The sequence below is a fragment of the Crinia signifera genome, chromosome 3, assembly GCF_055691185.1.
Source record: "Crinia signifera chromosome 3, ASM5569118v1, whole genome shotgun sequence".
NCBI lineage: Eukaryota > Metazoa > Chordata > Amphibia > Anura > Myobatrachidae > Crinia > Crinia signifera.
The window spans coordinates 276,883,491-276,898,929 of record NC_139219.1 but is presented as its reverse complement, the minus strand read 5'-3'; the positions used below and the strand labels follow the sequence as shown (position 1 = coordinate 276,898,929).

At 40.9% G+C, this 15,439-nt stretch overlaps 1 protein-coding gene across 1 annotated transcript in view; it reads right to left on the bottom strand.

Annotated features, from left to right (window-relative positions):
- Positions 1-575: 575 nt before the first annotated feature.
- The window catches only part of ACSL3 (acyl-CoA synthetase long chain family member 3), an 81,750-nt gene continuing 66,886 nt past the window's right edge, over positions 576-15,439 (bottom strand). Inside the window, exons 9-15 of the mRNA XM_083178105.1 lie at positions 14,547-14,686; positions 12,318-12,490; positions 11,692-11,766; positions 10,182-10,373; positions 7,652-7,766; positions 7,042-7,199; positions 576-6,378 (exon numbers count right to left, since the gene is read on the bottom strand). Coding sequence (XP_083034231.1) covers positions 6,221-6,378; positions 7,042-7,199; positions 7,652-7,766; positions 10,182-10,373; positions 11,692-11,766; positions 12,318-12,490; positions 14,547-14,686 — 1,011 coding nt within the window. The 3' untranslated portion in view covers positions 576-6,220. The remainder of the gene's footprint in view (positions 6,379-7,041; positions 7,200-7,651; positions 7,767-10,181; positions 10,374-11,691; positions 11,767-12,317; positions 12,491-14,546; positions 14,687-15,439) is intronic.

Sequence of the window (15,439 nt, the reverse complement as noted above, 5' to 3'; positions counted from 1 at the left end):
TGTGAGCAGGTCTGAAGCTTCCACTGATCTGCGACTGAGACAGGTTGGAAGTGGTCATCACAGAAACTCCTGTTTTTTTTTTTTAAACACACCTAGACCACGGAAGGTTTTCGCAACCCAACTCTTGCAACTACTGAGACTACATAGCAGTCAGTAGTTTTGATGGGCGAATAGCAAAGTCGCTGATTAGTGATCAGGTGTAAATCAGGCCCATTACACGATAATTTCCAACGGATACTGAATAAGGCTCCGAGTTTGAGAACCTATGCACTAAACTACCCAAATAGAATGAAGGGATTCTATGCTGGGCATGGGTGAAACCAAAATGAATAACAAGATCTGATCGATCACCATTTCTCTTCCCATTCCATTATGAACACTTAACTGTAAATAGGTTGAACATAGATATCGATTACTTATAAAAATATATATTTTTTTTCTTAAAGGACAATTTGAATGAAACTCTTTATCACTTTTGAAAGCTTGATACATTTGGCCCCTAACGAGTAGACAAAATGTATTTATAGTACATATACTGCACTAGTATTAAACAATGAAATACACAAACACATCTCTGTCAATTCACATCGTTTATTTCAAAACCTCAAACCATTTAGAGTAACAAATAAATAAACATCATAACCCAAAATGGACAATCGCTTTCCACCCAAGTAGAGCAAACACCGGCATATCTGTACATTACATACCACATGTCAGGTGCGACAGTGCCCAGGCTCAGCGAAACACAAAAGAACGTTCACAATTCAAGGAACAAGGGGTTCAAACAGATTACAGTTACGTATTACACAGATATTAGGAACAAGTTGTTCTATATAAAAGGTTTATTGGTTTCTTAGAAAGAGACAGCAAAATGACCCTTTTTTTTATGAAAACGCCACTCTGAATGCCATTTACTAGCCAGGAAACTGAACTGCTTCATAGAAGCATTAGAATAATATCACAATAGAAGAATATGTAGATTTCTGAATATATTTTGGGTGAACGGTTAAAATAGTTTGCTTTAAAGAGGAGGGTAGAAACTCTTCACATCAGAGGCACTGGATGAGGGAGGGATATTAATACAAGGAGAGGTAGGACAATCATCTAAACGGAGACCAAGCAATCAATACAAGGGCTGCTCTTCTCACTATTTACGGGAAGATTTATCAAACCTTCTATAGGAGGAGAAGAGAAACCAATCAAATTTGAGCGATCAGTCACCTAGCTCAGGGGCAGCATCTCCACTAGTCCTCTTTAGCAGGTTTGATACGCCTCCCCCCATAGGATTTAAATGTATTATTATGATACGGTTACAACATTGCAGCGCACCAAAGACAATAGATTGCTTTCTGTGGATTACCTTGCTTTAACGAGACAAACATTATAAATACAACGTTCCACATCCTCAATACTAAACCCTGCGTACATCCGCTTAGCTTCCAATTTAAAGTGACAAGTGTGTACAAGAGGAAAGTTACAGATCGCACAGTCGGACATTTGTTCTTAATATATCAGATCAGCTTTGCAGCTGTGTTTGTTTAAGTAGCTATATCAGATTCACCAGCTAGTGACACCCAGAACACATACCAGGTCAGCAGTGGCAAAACATTCACTTGCATCCATAGCAAAAAGGTGTTCTTTTAATTTTTAAAATGAACAGCAACCAGATGTGGCTGCAACATCCCGAGTTATGCTACATGCAAACAGTTAGTTTCCCACTGACACAATGGTCTGACCTCGGGATGAGCTGTAACTTGTGATATTCTTTTGTTCTAGGTGATACAATCTTACAGTTATATTCTCTTTATTATGGACGTGACTTGGATTATTTTTAAGATCCAAAAGTACAATGGCAACACACACACATTAAACAAAGACATAAATACAAGGAGAAGCAAACTGCCTACATTCACATCATACCAGACACTCCCACCCAGTACTCCAAGCTCTTCCATGATCTAGGACAGTGGTTCCCCCAACCCTGGTCCTCAAGCACAGTGGCGTAACTACAATTGGGGCGCCACCCCACCACTAAAATTTTCTACTACAAAACACTTACTATGGATAATGGTTCTCTCGTTAAGGGGAGTTTGTACATAATACATAACCAAGGTTTGTTCCTGCCAACTATGTAGCCATTCAGTTTTGTCCTTATTTACATCTTTATACGGTTAACAAATGTTTCAGATGTTCATTAATGCTTCTAAATCACATTGGGTATAGTAACAGTTACATTACACGGTGTTGTTCTTATCAGTGTGTTCCAGGAACTTACATTTCAGATTTTACTACACGACATGGTGCGTGCTTAAACGCCTAACAAATGTGATCGGTCACATAACAGATGCATAAAACGTACACGTGTTGAAACGTACTGTTGTACATGCAATAAACATGGAAAATACCTATAAGGTGTCTAAAACCAAGTATTCCGTCAATACGATCCAACGGTTATTTTAAGGACTGAATTGGCAGTTAAAAAAAAGGAATGCACACAAAAGGAATTTCGGGTTATATTATAAAAATGTATAGTGTGTCGGATGCACGTAGCGTTGGTGCAACCCAGCCTAACATTTCTATTCAACACTGGATGTGTGGTAGTAAAATAAGTTATTTATTAATAGACTTGAGAATCCTACTGTACACAGATATTTGCTGGTAAAGGAATGATAAAGTTGTAGACAAAGAATTGTATTGTGAGGAGAGACAAGAAAGGAAAGGAATTAATTATGAGCAGAGATTCAGGGGTAAATGTATGAAGTTTGGAGAAGTTATTTCTATCCCTATAAATAATGTTATGTGCAAGGTGATAATGCTCCAGCCAATCAGCTCCTTACTCTCAATTTACATATTGGAGCTGATTGGCTGGTGCATTATCACCTTGCACATAACGTTCTTTAGGGTTGGGATCGTTTGGTCTACAGCAAGTTGGTCGACAAGCATTAGGTCGACATGGGACAAGGTAGACAGGTCAACACAAGCATTTGGTTGACAGTCAAAAGGTCGACATGTGGTTTTTCACTGTTTTTTGACCTGAATGTTGACACAGTTAACATGGACAGTTTCCAGTGCACCGCATCGCTCGCTATGCTTTGGGCATGGTGCGCCTCTGCGCTCCGCACACTGTTTTATTCTCCCACCACACCCTGGTGGATGGTAGGGCATGAAATACTGTCGGCACAAAAAAAAAAACAGTGAAAAACCCCATGTCAACCTATTGACCTGTAGATCTTGACCCATGTCGACCCAATGCTTGTCGACCAACTTGATGTAGACCCAATGACCGTATCCCGTTCTTTATGGGGATAGATACTACTTCCAAGCTTCATACATTTACCCCTCAATCTGAACAAGCTAAATTGTATAGGTCACCTACACACGGTGGCAACAACCACTGTACTACCTATCAATCCACAAGGGACTTCGCAGACACCTAAAGATCTAAATGAACAGATAGGCTGAATAGTGGTTGAATCCACAAAATGGCTGCCCCCACAGTGTACAGTATGTGACAGGCCCACATTAAATACTCCACCACGGCCAGTGACTTCTAATTCAACCTACATCATAAAAGCATGAGCTAATGTACTATGCGTATGCTCTGTTTCCATAGGCATGAGAGAAGAAAAAAAGGATATTTTCAGATAATTAAAACATAGACGGAAAAATAAATCCCCTTACACACAAAAACACTCATCCGGATGTAGAAAGTTCTGTAGCTGTTTACATACAGACTACACTGAGAAAACAGCATTGGATATAAGGGATGGCAGGACAGTCAGTGACCACCTGAAGCCATCGTCTGCTTTCCTAAAGCACAAAACGATGATAAAAATGATTTACATACTGTACAACAATCAATTCTTGTTCAAACAGGTCCAGAGAAAAAATTACCCAGAACCCTCAGGGGGTTTAATAAATTAAACAGGTTTAGGATGATCCATCTATAATAATTATTGTACAAAGTTCGTGTTATGGTTCTCACTTTACAGTTTTCCTACAAAACAGATTAAAATAATTAAAATAAAAAATAATAATATTAAGCAGCAGTCCCATTCAGTAAAAAAGAAAAAACAAATAGAAGACAGGCCTAATCTGTGGACTCTGGTGGTCTAATTTCCAGAAGGACTACATGTGTCCTTCTGTAAATGTACCAGTGCAAAAAAACATTGATTTGCACTGGCATTTCTGAAAAGGTATTTCAAGATGGACACTTACTCCGTGAAGGCACTGCTGAAGTGGTCCTAGGTGTGCAAGAGGTGGCAGAAATCTCCACACAGGCACGGTGTAAGATTGTCCAATATCCAGTCTGCTACCACTCTCAATAATCTGCACATTTGTCTGCTACGACAGTCTTCTGTTTATACACGTGTATGGGTAAATCAAACACAAAATGTGAGGGGACGGCTTACTACATGTGGCCATTTTGTGAGTGTGAAGTGTATTACAAAGCCCTGCAAAGACAGTTACAGGAACCCTATGGGGTTCAAGAAACAAGTTCATTTTTCTTAATTTTTTTTTTATAATTTCTTCGCTATGTTCTGTAAATTACTGCAATAACAAAGGGATCTGATTGACCGTGTAGAACAGGAACAGCCAAGTGGCATTATTAGAAGGGCACAAAATTCGGGTTGAAGTTCAGTGCACAATTGTACAATATATTTTTTAAAGTGATATTGGCTCAACACAAAAACCATGTAATAGTGGTAAGTAAACAGTTACCACCCACTTCTGCAACACACGTGTACACGGTGCCTCTATTAGGAGATCACACAAATAAAGGGTTTCAATGATTAGTAGATAAAAGCCTAAATATATGGGACTGCTGCTTTAAGTGACCCTGTTTATACATAACAAATCCCATTACACACATACATTCACAAGCACACACACATTCAGGGTGTGCAACACATATGCAAAGACAGTGTGTTTATGTGACAGTATGGGATCATGTACTATATAGTGATACAGCTCCAGCAAAGAGTATTATGGTCTAATAGGGCTACTCCACACTGCTCCATTGCAATTGCAGGTGGATTAGTGTATCAAAAATAGTTTCACAACAATTCTCTAGAGCCGAGCATTGAAACTGCATGTAACTATGGGGCAGATGTATTAAGCTTTAACAAGAGATAAATCCAAGGGTGATAAGGAGAGATAAACGTCCAGCCAATCACCTGCTAACTGCCATGTTACAGGCTGTGTTTGAAAAAAGTCAGTAAGGAGCTGATTGGCTGGACGTTTATCTCTCCTTATCACCCTTGCATTTATCTCTTGTTAAGGCTTAATACATCTGCCCCTATATTCCTAATGCACATGTAATGCATTCAGAATTGTGGATATATGGGGTAGGTGCATGAAGCAGTGATAAGGGAGAAGTGAGCCAGAGGAGAAGTGGCCCGTGGCAACCAATCAGCTGCTCTGTATCATTTTATATTATGCAAATTATAGATGTTACGTCAGTGCTGATTGGTTGCCATGGGCCACTTCTCCTGTGGCTCACGTCTTCCTTATCAATGCTTCATACATCTATCCCATTGTATAATAATGGGGTGTATTACTTGTGAGAAAGACACACTTCTGGTTGATATGACATCACACAGAAATATATGGCGAAAAAGAAAAAATGGTATTTAACTCATTAACAATACAGACAAGGCCAATATGATAAAGTGAAATAGAAGCCAGATGACACACACGCTGATCATTATGAAAAGCAATATGGCAATTGGGAATCGCTGATGCAATGAGGAACATGTAAAATGGTTCCATATAAGGTTTGCTAAAAAAAAAAAAAAAATCTAAATAAACATCAATTTCTGTGGATTGTAATGAAACAAGTCTATACATAGTGTGAACAAGCCAGTAGATTTCCATACATCATAGGCAGATGCTGCATTAGCTCATGAGTTACAAAAACCATTCATTCCAACTGCACGGCCTGGCTGACTGGAGGAGAATCCGATCTCTCTTATTGGTTAAAAATACTGGGATCTACCAGCAGACCAAAAAAAAAAAAAAAAAATGTAATTCTAGTTTTGTTTTTCTTTCATTTAGCATTTGTTTCTCTGGTATAGTAACAATATTTGTGTAGGGCATATTCAAGCTTTTCCATTGATCCCGGGACCTAGCCGCAGGCTGACTCTGTACGATCTGCCACAGCCGGGTTCACAAGTAACCGTTGTTGTAACAGCAAAGGGAACAGAATGGCTCTTAGGCTTCATTTCCCTCCATACATCCTCTCAATATCTTCCTGGTAATGACTTTTCAGCTCCTTGCGTTTTAGTTTAAAGGCATCGGTTACCAATCCTGTCTCAGGAGTCCAAGGCTCAGAAACAAGGCGGATCTTTGCAGGGACCTCAAACTTCTCAAGGGTGGCTAAGAAAAAAAAAAAAAAGACACTGTGGTAAATACACTAATTGGCACCAATTTCTGAAGCGGTCACAATCGAGGTTCCATACCACGAAAAAGGTGAGAAAACGGATGTCCCATCCCACATAATACCCACTTGTTATGGATTGTAATGCAATGAACCTCTACTGTGATCTATGTAGTCCCGAGGCCTGTTCCCAGGATTGCGGACAAATATGGCTGGTCCTGATGTTGGCTGGAGGCAGGGCATAATGTGTGTGTGTGTGCCCATGTTCTAGGGTAAATAGCTTATAAACTGTAGAAGGGAGTGATATGCAATAATAAATGTGCTCTGTTTCCTGTGGAAAAAAATCACACTGCATCTCCCCTGTACAGTTCCAGACACAGGGTCAGATGCACTAAGCTTCAAAAGTGATAAAATGGAGAATGAAAAACAGCCAGCCAATCAGCTCTTACCGGTCATGTCACAGACTGTTGACAAAAATGTCAGGCAGGAGCCGATTGGTTGGTTGTTTATCACCCTCCATTTTAGCACTTGTGAAGCTTAGTGCATCTGCCCAATAGGCGGAGTCAATGCCTTGACACATACAAGTGGTGGCTCAATGTTCTATTTAGCCATTTGTGTCTGCTACCTGTAAGAACTCCTGGTAAATGTCCACCACTACTTACCAGCAGCAGGAGATTCCACCAACACTCTAAGCACTTCCTTCTCCATTATGGAATTATTGCACAGAGACTCGAAGCTTCCTTTTGTCCCCCTGTTTTCTGCCAGCTTTACTAGCTCCTTTTGGTTAGGCACAACAAAGCCGATCACGTATGACTGGTCGCTGTAATGGAAACATTAAGATATACGCAAAATTAAAAGCGTGTAGGAGTTTGTGTTTCTTCTCCTGTGGGATCTACATAATTATGTAACCCGTAATAAAATATGAACCACTGTGGACTATAATAATACAGGCACTGCAGGTTCTCATTGGTTCAGTCACTTATAACACATGCAGCAGTTAAAGTCAATGGTCTGTATTAATGTCTACTCAGAGAAAATATTCCCTTCATGGTTTGCTATGCAGTTACTACGTGGAAGGATATACAGGGAGGTGCTGGGACAAATTGCTCTTTTCATGCACAGAAATTTGCACACCAAAAACTGATGCCCGTACAGTAGTACCGCCACACTTTCCCTGCGGGAAACGAAATAAAGATGTCCAAATCGGCCAGAACCCACACCATGTCAGAGCGGTTCTGGACTAATCCGGACCCCTAGTTCTTGCTGCCTCACCTGTTTGCATATGCACAGATGTTGTCCACGATGGGGAGATTCTTCAGTGCAGCCTCCACTTTCCCGAGTGATACATATTCTCCTGCTTGGAGCTTCACCAGATCCTTCTTCCTGTCTAGAGGACAAATTCATTTGTGTAAAATAAATGACACAAAGAAAAAAAAAAGAAAAAGCAGGTGCACACATAGTCCTGCATAAAATCTGCAATATGACCGAAAAATTGAGGTGCAAAACATAAAAATATGGGCCCACCAACCGCGACCAAACACTTAGGTCCAAGTATCAGGAACAGAACCCATAGAACCTTAGAGGAATTCAACTGTTTGCAGTTAGTGTGCCCATATTTTCGGCCCAAATTATCCTATGCCCCTCATATTTGACTGTTGCAGTATATTACAGAGTTTATTAGAAGTATTCTTATTCGCACTGTTTAGTACTTAGTTTGCACCTGCAATTTTTTAATATTGTTCACGTGGAACAAAACATATATGCTTGGTAGCAGGTCATTAGATGAGATGTACTGATCCTTGAAAAGTGATAAAATGGAGAGTGATAAACCATCAGCCAATCAGCTCCTACCTTTCATTTTTCAAACACAGCCTGTGACATGACAGTTAAGATCCGATTGGCTGGTTGTTAATCACTTTTCAAGCTTAGTACATCTGGCCCATTATGTTTAGAATTAGGGTGTGCAGTCACCACCCAATATACTGTATGAAATATACTACCAGCACTGCCTCTGTAAGCCACTATATGTTGTTATAAGTGTCTACAGCCACATAACATGTTAAGAATGCCACTTTAAACACCAAGACGCCGGTAAGTTGCTCTTGTACATATATTTTTATCCTTATGGTAATAAATGCTACACGATCTTCCCAGCTATGCAGAACAGAAATATGGCAGAATGAAACTGCCACATCGAAACTACATAGGAGATTGAGTATAGTCTTCATGTGAACACAGGCTACCAGTGCCTCCGGTGTGTATTACCAGGTACATATAAACAATCGGCTGGTTTGTGCTCCCTCTACGTGCTATTCAGCTGAGGAGGAGAGACATTCAAGAGCTTGAACACTCTGGGTCAATGTGTTAAATGGACGCTCTGTTAGTAGTGACTGGGACAGCCTATGAATTACAGAGCGGCTACAATATACAGAGCGCTAAGGAAATACTAAATTACAGGAACAATTTGTTTGGCATGTATAGTAGTGCACAGACTACTGGAAAACCTAAGAGCTGTTAATAGGCATTGAAAAGGAACTAGAAACCGGTACCTTAATTTATCACTGTATATAGCGAATATTTATTTATTTGGATTTATACTTTTCATGCAAAAAAATAAGAGAATAGTCACTTTTTTGAGTAAAACAATATAAGCTGTGTTGAAGCAGCGTACAATACTCAATACAAAATATATAGCAGATATGTAAAATACAATCTGTGCAAATACAAAACAGATGGCATAATCTAATACAACAGTTTTGTGACCTAATGTATCTCTAAGGGTGGTATTCAATTGTTATCACGCACCCGATCTCCCTGTCTAAAATGATGGGAGATCATGGGGCGAAATTCAACTGATCAATTTTTTTGTGCATATTGTGCTCATGATGGTCAGGTTTAGCAATTAATTCACACATTCAGCTCACCACCCCCCCGGGGATTGCGAGCTGAAATGCTGGTGAAAAACAATTGAATACCACCCTAAACATCTATACATTCTAGGCATTAACAGTTTTCTTTTAAACAAAATAGATAAAAAAAAAAAAAAAATAGGCACTTATGGTGCCCACGCATTGTGAAATGGTGTGATTTGAGCCATACATTTTTTGCTATACAATTTGGACTGTACACTGGGTTGATTAAATCTACATGTGATTTTAACTACGCCCGATTTTTGACTACACTATAATAGTCAATTACAGGCTACATGAGATCTAGTAGTGAAAAAATACCCGCCTGCACATACTTTTTTGCCTTGCAATATCAACTACAAGGAAGCACACTTTGCGAGGCAAAAGAAACAGGGTGATTTCAACTAAAAAGTTCAAAATCGCAACGTGTGGACACCTTACGTGACTGGTGAGAAAATTCCCATTCTGTTTATTTACAAAGAAATAGCAACCGCCTGTCACCTGGGTTCTTTACCCAGCTGAGCAGTTTTGGCTGCAAATCTCTTCGCGTTTCACCCCAAAAATTTGGCTCCCTGTTACTAGCACTATCCCAACCAAACCGCACCGTAAAATATATGTACCATCATCACTGTCCTTGTCCCAGGACTATTTCTAGACTATACTTTGGAATTTATAAATTCGGTGTGGAAAGAGGACACAGAAGCAATAGAGTATAACAATAGAGTAATTTGTATTAGCAAGGTCTATGCACTGTGATTGTATGTATCTTTACCGGGCAGTATACTGTATATGTGTTTTTACACTTTATCATAGTAACTTTAGAATTTATTCAATCAGCACATGTGTCCCTAAAAGACACGGTCAAAGGACACTAATATTTGACTAATACTCACCAATTATTTTTAAGCAGCCATCAGAATGAAATTCTCCGATATCCCCAGTACAGAACCAGCGTTGACTATTTTTATCCACAAAAAAGTCCTCCTTGGTTTTCAGTTCATTTTTGTAGTACCCCATGGTTACATTGGGCCCACCAATCAGAATTTCTCCCCTGGGCCTTGGCTGGTCAGTATTATGGTAGCCACCTGTGCGAGGAAATAACCCAAAACATTCTATATTAGATCACAAGTCACAGAATAGAAAATTAATGGCCAGTGTGACCCGTGACCTCATCTTGGCAGAGCACAAAAACAGTTATACGCATATAATAATTCCCACGGAGATTATCACATCTTTATACTTTGGAGATCTTATCATGAGAATCTGTATTTAGGAATAGCATCATTTGAGGAATGTGTAGGTCTCACAATGAGGATAAAACATTTATTTCCTGCCAAGATATCACTTGTTGAAATAAGAAACACTTCAAAAATAGACTCTTATCTATTCTTCTGTGAATATCGTATATCCTTTAGATGTTATCTCTCTTCGTCAAAATGGCATTTACTGTAAACTCATTTCTACAACAAGAACTCCCTATGAGATGAGACCACGGATAACATTCGCTTTTGTCAGTGTAAGAAAAATACATGTCAACGAGTTTCGTATAAAGTCTGAAGACTGGCAGAGGAACCCCAGCGGCCAGAACCCTGAGGCATCCCAATAAGTATTTTTACCCTAACCCAACCCTCCCACAGCCTAACCTCCAACTCCAACCCCTGTACATGTCTCCAGGATGTGTTGGGACGGAGCCAGATTCATAGTTCACTGCAGGTCCATTGCAGCATGCAGAGTCCTCATCATCAGGAATTTGCTGCTGTGAAAGGTCCATTCTGCACATGCTCAGAAAGGGCCCTGTGGTCTCCCCTGCATTTATCATCTACTGCTGCCTGATTGACAGGTGGCAAATGGTGAGCAGCATTCTTAGAAACGGGGATGTGTTGCCTGTGGTTTCTGGGAGCGGAGAGAAAGGGGTCTGTGTGTTACTATGCAGACTTCCTGGACTCACAGCCTCCACTTCCATCAGTCATCTCAGTCACTGGCTCTTACTCAGCTGGCAATTTGCATGGACCGACGTTCGTGATGTTGGATGCTGGTTAGTGGCATTGGTCGCAATGCTGGGATTGCAGGAAGCGTACTGAGATCACGTATGTTTGACTACTACATTTTAGTAAAATATTAAAATCCTTAGCTTCCATACAGCAAAATACTATAGCCAAAGTTTAGTACTTTCTATTCGAGAAGCAGCATAGTAACTAGAATTTCAGCTCAATATGGCTAGTGATGTACACGGTGGGGTGGATCTGGAAGGGTCTAGTGAAGGCACTAAGACACCACTATCTTGTTTTTTTTTGCTTTCCACCCTTCAATAGATGTGCAGATAAAGGAGTGAAGATGGCGCAAAGCTCAGCACAAATGCAGAGTGACAGGAAATGCCATACAGTACATGAATACTTTGCTTACCTTCTTCCCAGTTCTTTAGCTTTATCTCACAACAGACCAGCGGAGCTCCCACTCTGCCCGTACTGTAGTCATACACTAAAAGATATAACATTGGGTTATCAATGGTCAGCGCTTTACAGAAGGACACTCTTACTGCCGTCACACAAATGACGTATCATTGGGACGTGCTTCCGTGATCAACAGCGGGATAACACAGCGGCCTCCGACTCAAAAGAAACACGACATGCAATATATTTAATCAGAAAAATGTCAAGCTAAAAAAAGCAAACATACTATATAAGAGGCCGAAATGCTTAAGGGGGTATTCAATCTCTATTTCCGCAGGCCGAAATAGTGGCCCTCTCCTATTCAAAGCTGCCATTTCCGACAGCATTGAAGGCTTTCAGCAGATTTCGACAATTTAGCGGCTGTTCCTTACAAAACGCAGCCGTTCCTACACTCGACAGTCGGAACATTGAATACAGACTGTCACGTTACAGTCGGAATGGGTCAAAAGCGGTCGTGAATCCCACCATCGGGAACGTCCTGACAGTCGGATTGAGAATTGAATACCCCCCTTATTCTCATGATTGCACACTTCATAAAAGGCAATTGTGGTGTCTCATCTTGGTAACGTCCGCACTCACTTTCAGTGATGGTGCCAGCACCACAGGTCTCAGTAAGGCCATAGCCCTGCCCTACTGGACAGCAGAAGCAGATATTCATGAAGCGTTGGGTGGCGGCAGAAAGTGGGGCACCTCCGCACAGCAGGACCCGCATCTTCCCTCCTAGCAACTTTCTTACTTTCCAAAACACAAACCTGCAAAAGAGGCGTCAACAGGTCATTTCACATCCATTCCAAAACATTTATTCCGCTTTTAAAATAGCTGTACCCCGCAGACACTGCCCTGGCACACTTGCTTAGTTTGTAGGTGCACTAGTCCATGTCATGCCACAATAAATCAGAGCACCTGTCAATCATGCCCTCCTATTAGAATCGATGTCAGCACAGCGATCAGCAATTTCTACAGTAACACTGGCAAAACTGGCAAATCTGTCATTATGGGTTGTTCTTTATAATAAAATAAAAAATACCATAAAAAAAAAAAAGAACCTGAAGACTGTACTTTTATATGGTGTCCCATCATATTAGGGTGGAATGAAACTAGGTAATAAACCAATAGAGAACAGAGATCACACCAATGAGGCCTGCCCCAACGTCCCACCACAAACTCTTATGCCTTGTAGCTACGGAGTATGTGCAGTAGATGCTCCATAATAGTGTAATACTCCAGGTCTTACAGGGCAGCATATTGTTTGCATTAATCCTTGATAAATAGGACAGGATTTAAACAATCCCAAACTCCGGGGAAGGTTTATTTACCCTGCGGGGTGAAGTACTGTGTTGCTAGAGCAGCTGGAGCAGGACATTACCCAGTAGATTCTTAGAAGTTGGGAAGCCTACAAGTAACTGTAGAGGCCTGCACAGGAGGGTCATATGGTGACTCCAGACTTAACACTTAGCCATTAGCTGACCTAGACTGAGGCGAGCCACTTCCCTTAATGCAGATGACGACCGCTCAATGCTTTCCTTTGTTTACTCTACATGTCACGCCATAATGCATCATCCTGTGGCCTCATCTAGACCTGCACAAGGCCTTCCACAATGCAACAGTTATTTCCCATTATTGTGACTACATAGTTTGTTAGAGCTAATGGAGCTATACTATGGCTTACGGCTAAGTGACAGCAGTACATCCGTGTTACATGTGTCAGTACAGCAAATAGGATGTAAATCCTCTGGAATCAAGGTTTTGTCCAGAGGAATGTAACAAATGCGAGAGTTAGTTCTTCCTGTGGCTCCAAGGTTTATCTCATGGTGCTGGCTGAATATCAGTCCCGTCTGATACTGCAGGTAGGTGTAGGAATGGTGGGAACACCAGCTCCCTAAAAGCAACACTAGATTCCATTAACAATTACTTAGGGCAGGTCACCCTGGGCACTTTAACATGTCATTTGTACCATCCATAGTTAACCACAATGCTTCACTTAATGACTTTAACGTGTTCTTGTTTATATTGGATGACCACTAATTGATCAATGTTACATTTTGTAGCTGTGCTATTGTAACATTGTTAAATCATCATCAATATTTGTGAGAGGACCTTCCCCCAGGATATTTTTGAATATTTGACATTAGTTTAATTCATTAATAAAATGATTTATCATGAGCACATTACTGTAGCTCATTTTAAAAACAAGAGTAAAAAAACATAGATATACCAATTCTAAACCAATACCATATAACAAAATGGGATGTACTTTAAGGTGGAGCTTCCATTTAGGGCCTCTGCTAGGGCCAGAGGAATTGCTCTTTCTTGCAAATTACAGGCCCTTTGATAATTACTACAGTATCTCTGGGCATTTTGCAATAAAAGCCCATGTGTTGCTCCTATGTCTAGCTAAATGGCAATAAAATTACCTGTGTAGTTGGCGATTGAAGGACCTGTGTCTTTCCTAGCTCTGGGCAAATGGTGATAAAAAGGCTCTGGTAGTTCATCGCTCTGGGCACTTTGTGAGATAAAAACCAGTGTAGTTACCAGATCTTGGTAGTTGGTGATAAATGGATCTGTTCCGTTACTAGCTCTAGGTAGTTGGTGATAAAGGGCCCTGCGCAGGTACTAGCACTGGGTAGTTGGGGATAAATGGCTCGGTGCAGTTCCTAGTTCTGGGCATCTCACCATAAAATGTTACTTAAAGTAGAGGCAACAAGTTAATTCTAAAAAAGCTATTTTTACATGCTACACATACAAGGATTGTGAAATATATTAAAGACTGAATCCAAGTTACCATGACCAAAAGAGAATATACTGTACCTGTCGCACAGCGGAGTGTTGGCCCCTTTGGAAATCTGCTTCATTTTGTAGTTGTATGCAAGGGAGAAAAGACCTCTCTGAACCGGACTCATGGTGGCCACTTTGCTCATAACATTCTTATAAATGCGATCCATGATTTCCTAGAAATAGAATGTGTGTGACTAAAGGAATCCACATACTAATATTAGCCAAAAGCTGCAATTAGCACCCCCACACCATATACATAATATACATATAAACACAACACATTCTATGGGTGTGGTATGGGATCCCGACAGTCATTATCCTGACTGCCCGGAGTCAGACAGCATGGCGAGCGCAAAAAAGCCCCTTGCGGGCGCGCTGCGCTCGCCATGCTGCGTATTCTTTTCCCCCTCTATGGGGGTCCTGGATCCCCACGAGGGAAAATAGCGGGTGGCCGTCGGGCACCCGGCTGTCTGTGTTTTGACAGTCGGGATCCTGACGTCGGGTAAATGACTGTCGGGATCCCGTCCGACACCCCATTCTATCAGGCACCATCTCTACACATGCAAAACCTAAAAGAAATGTTTGCACCATACACAACTACATAAATTTAACTAAATTTACTAAAAAACTAAGTTTTTCTAATGGCCGTTTTTTCATCTACTGTGAGGGGTATTTAATCCCGGGTCATGACTGTCGATCTGGCCCGACAGCCGTGACCCTGGCCTGTTTTCATTTTGTTCGACCGCAGATCGCCAGGCGCTATTCAATGTCCCACTTTGCGATCAGTGAAAAGGGGGCGTGTCTGCGTAAACGGCCGTGGATTGTCGATATTCAGCCGCGATCACGACAATTCATGGCCGAAAATGACAAAACGGGTCCGACTGCTTTTAAAGTCGGGCCCATTCTGTCGATCTGCCTCTTCAATG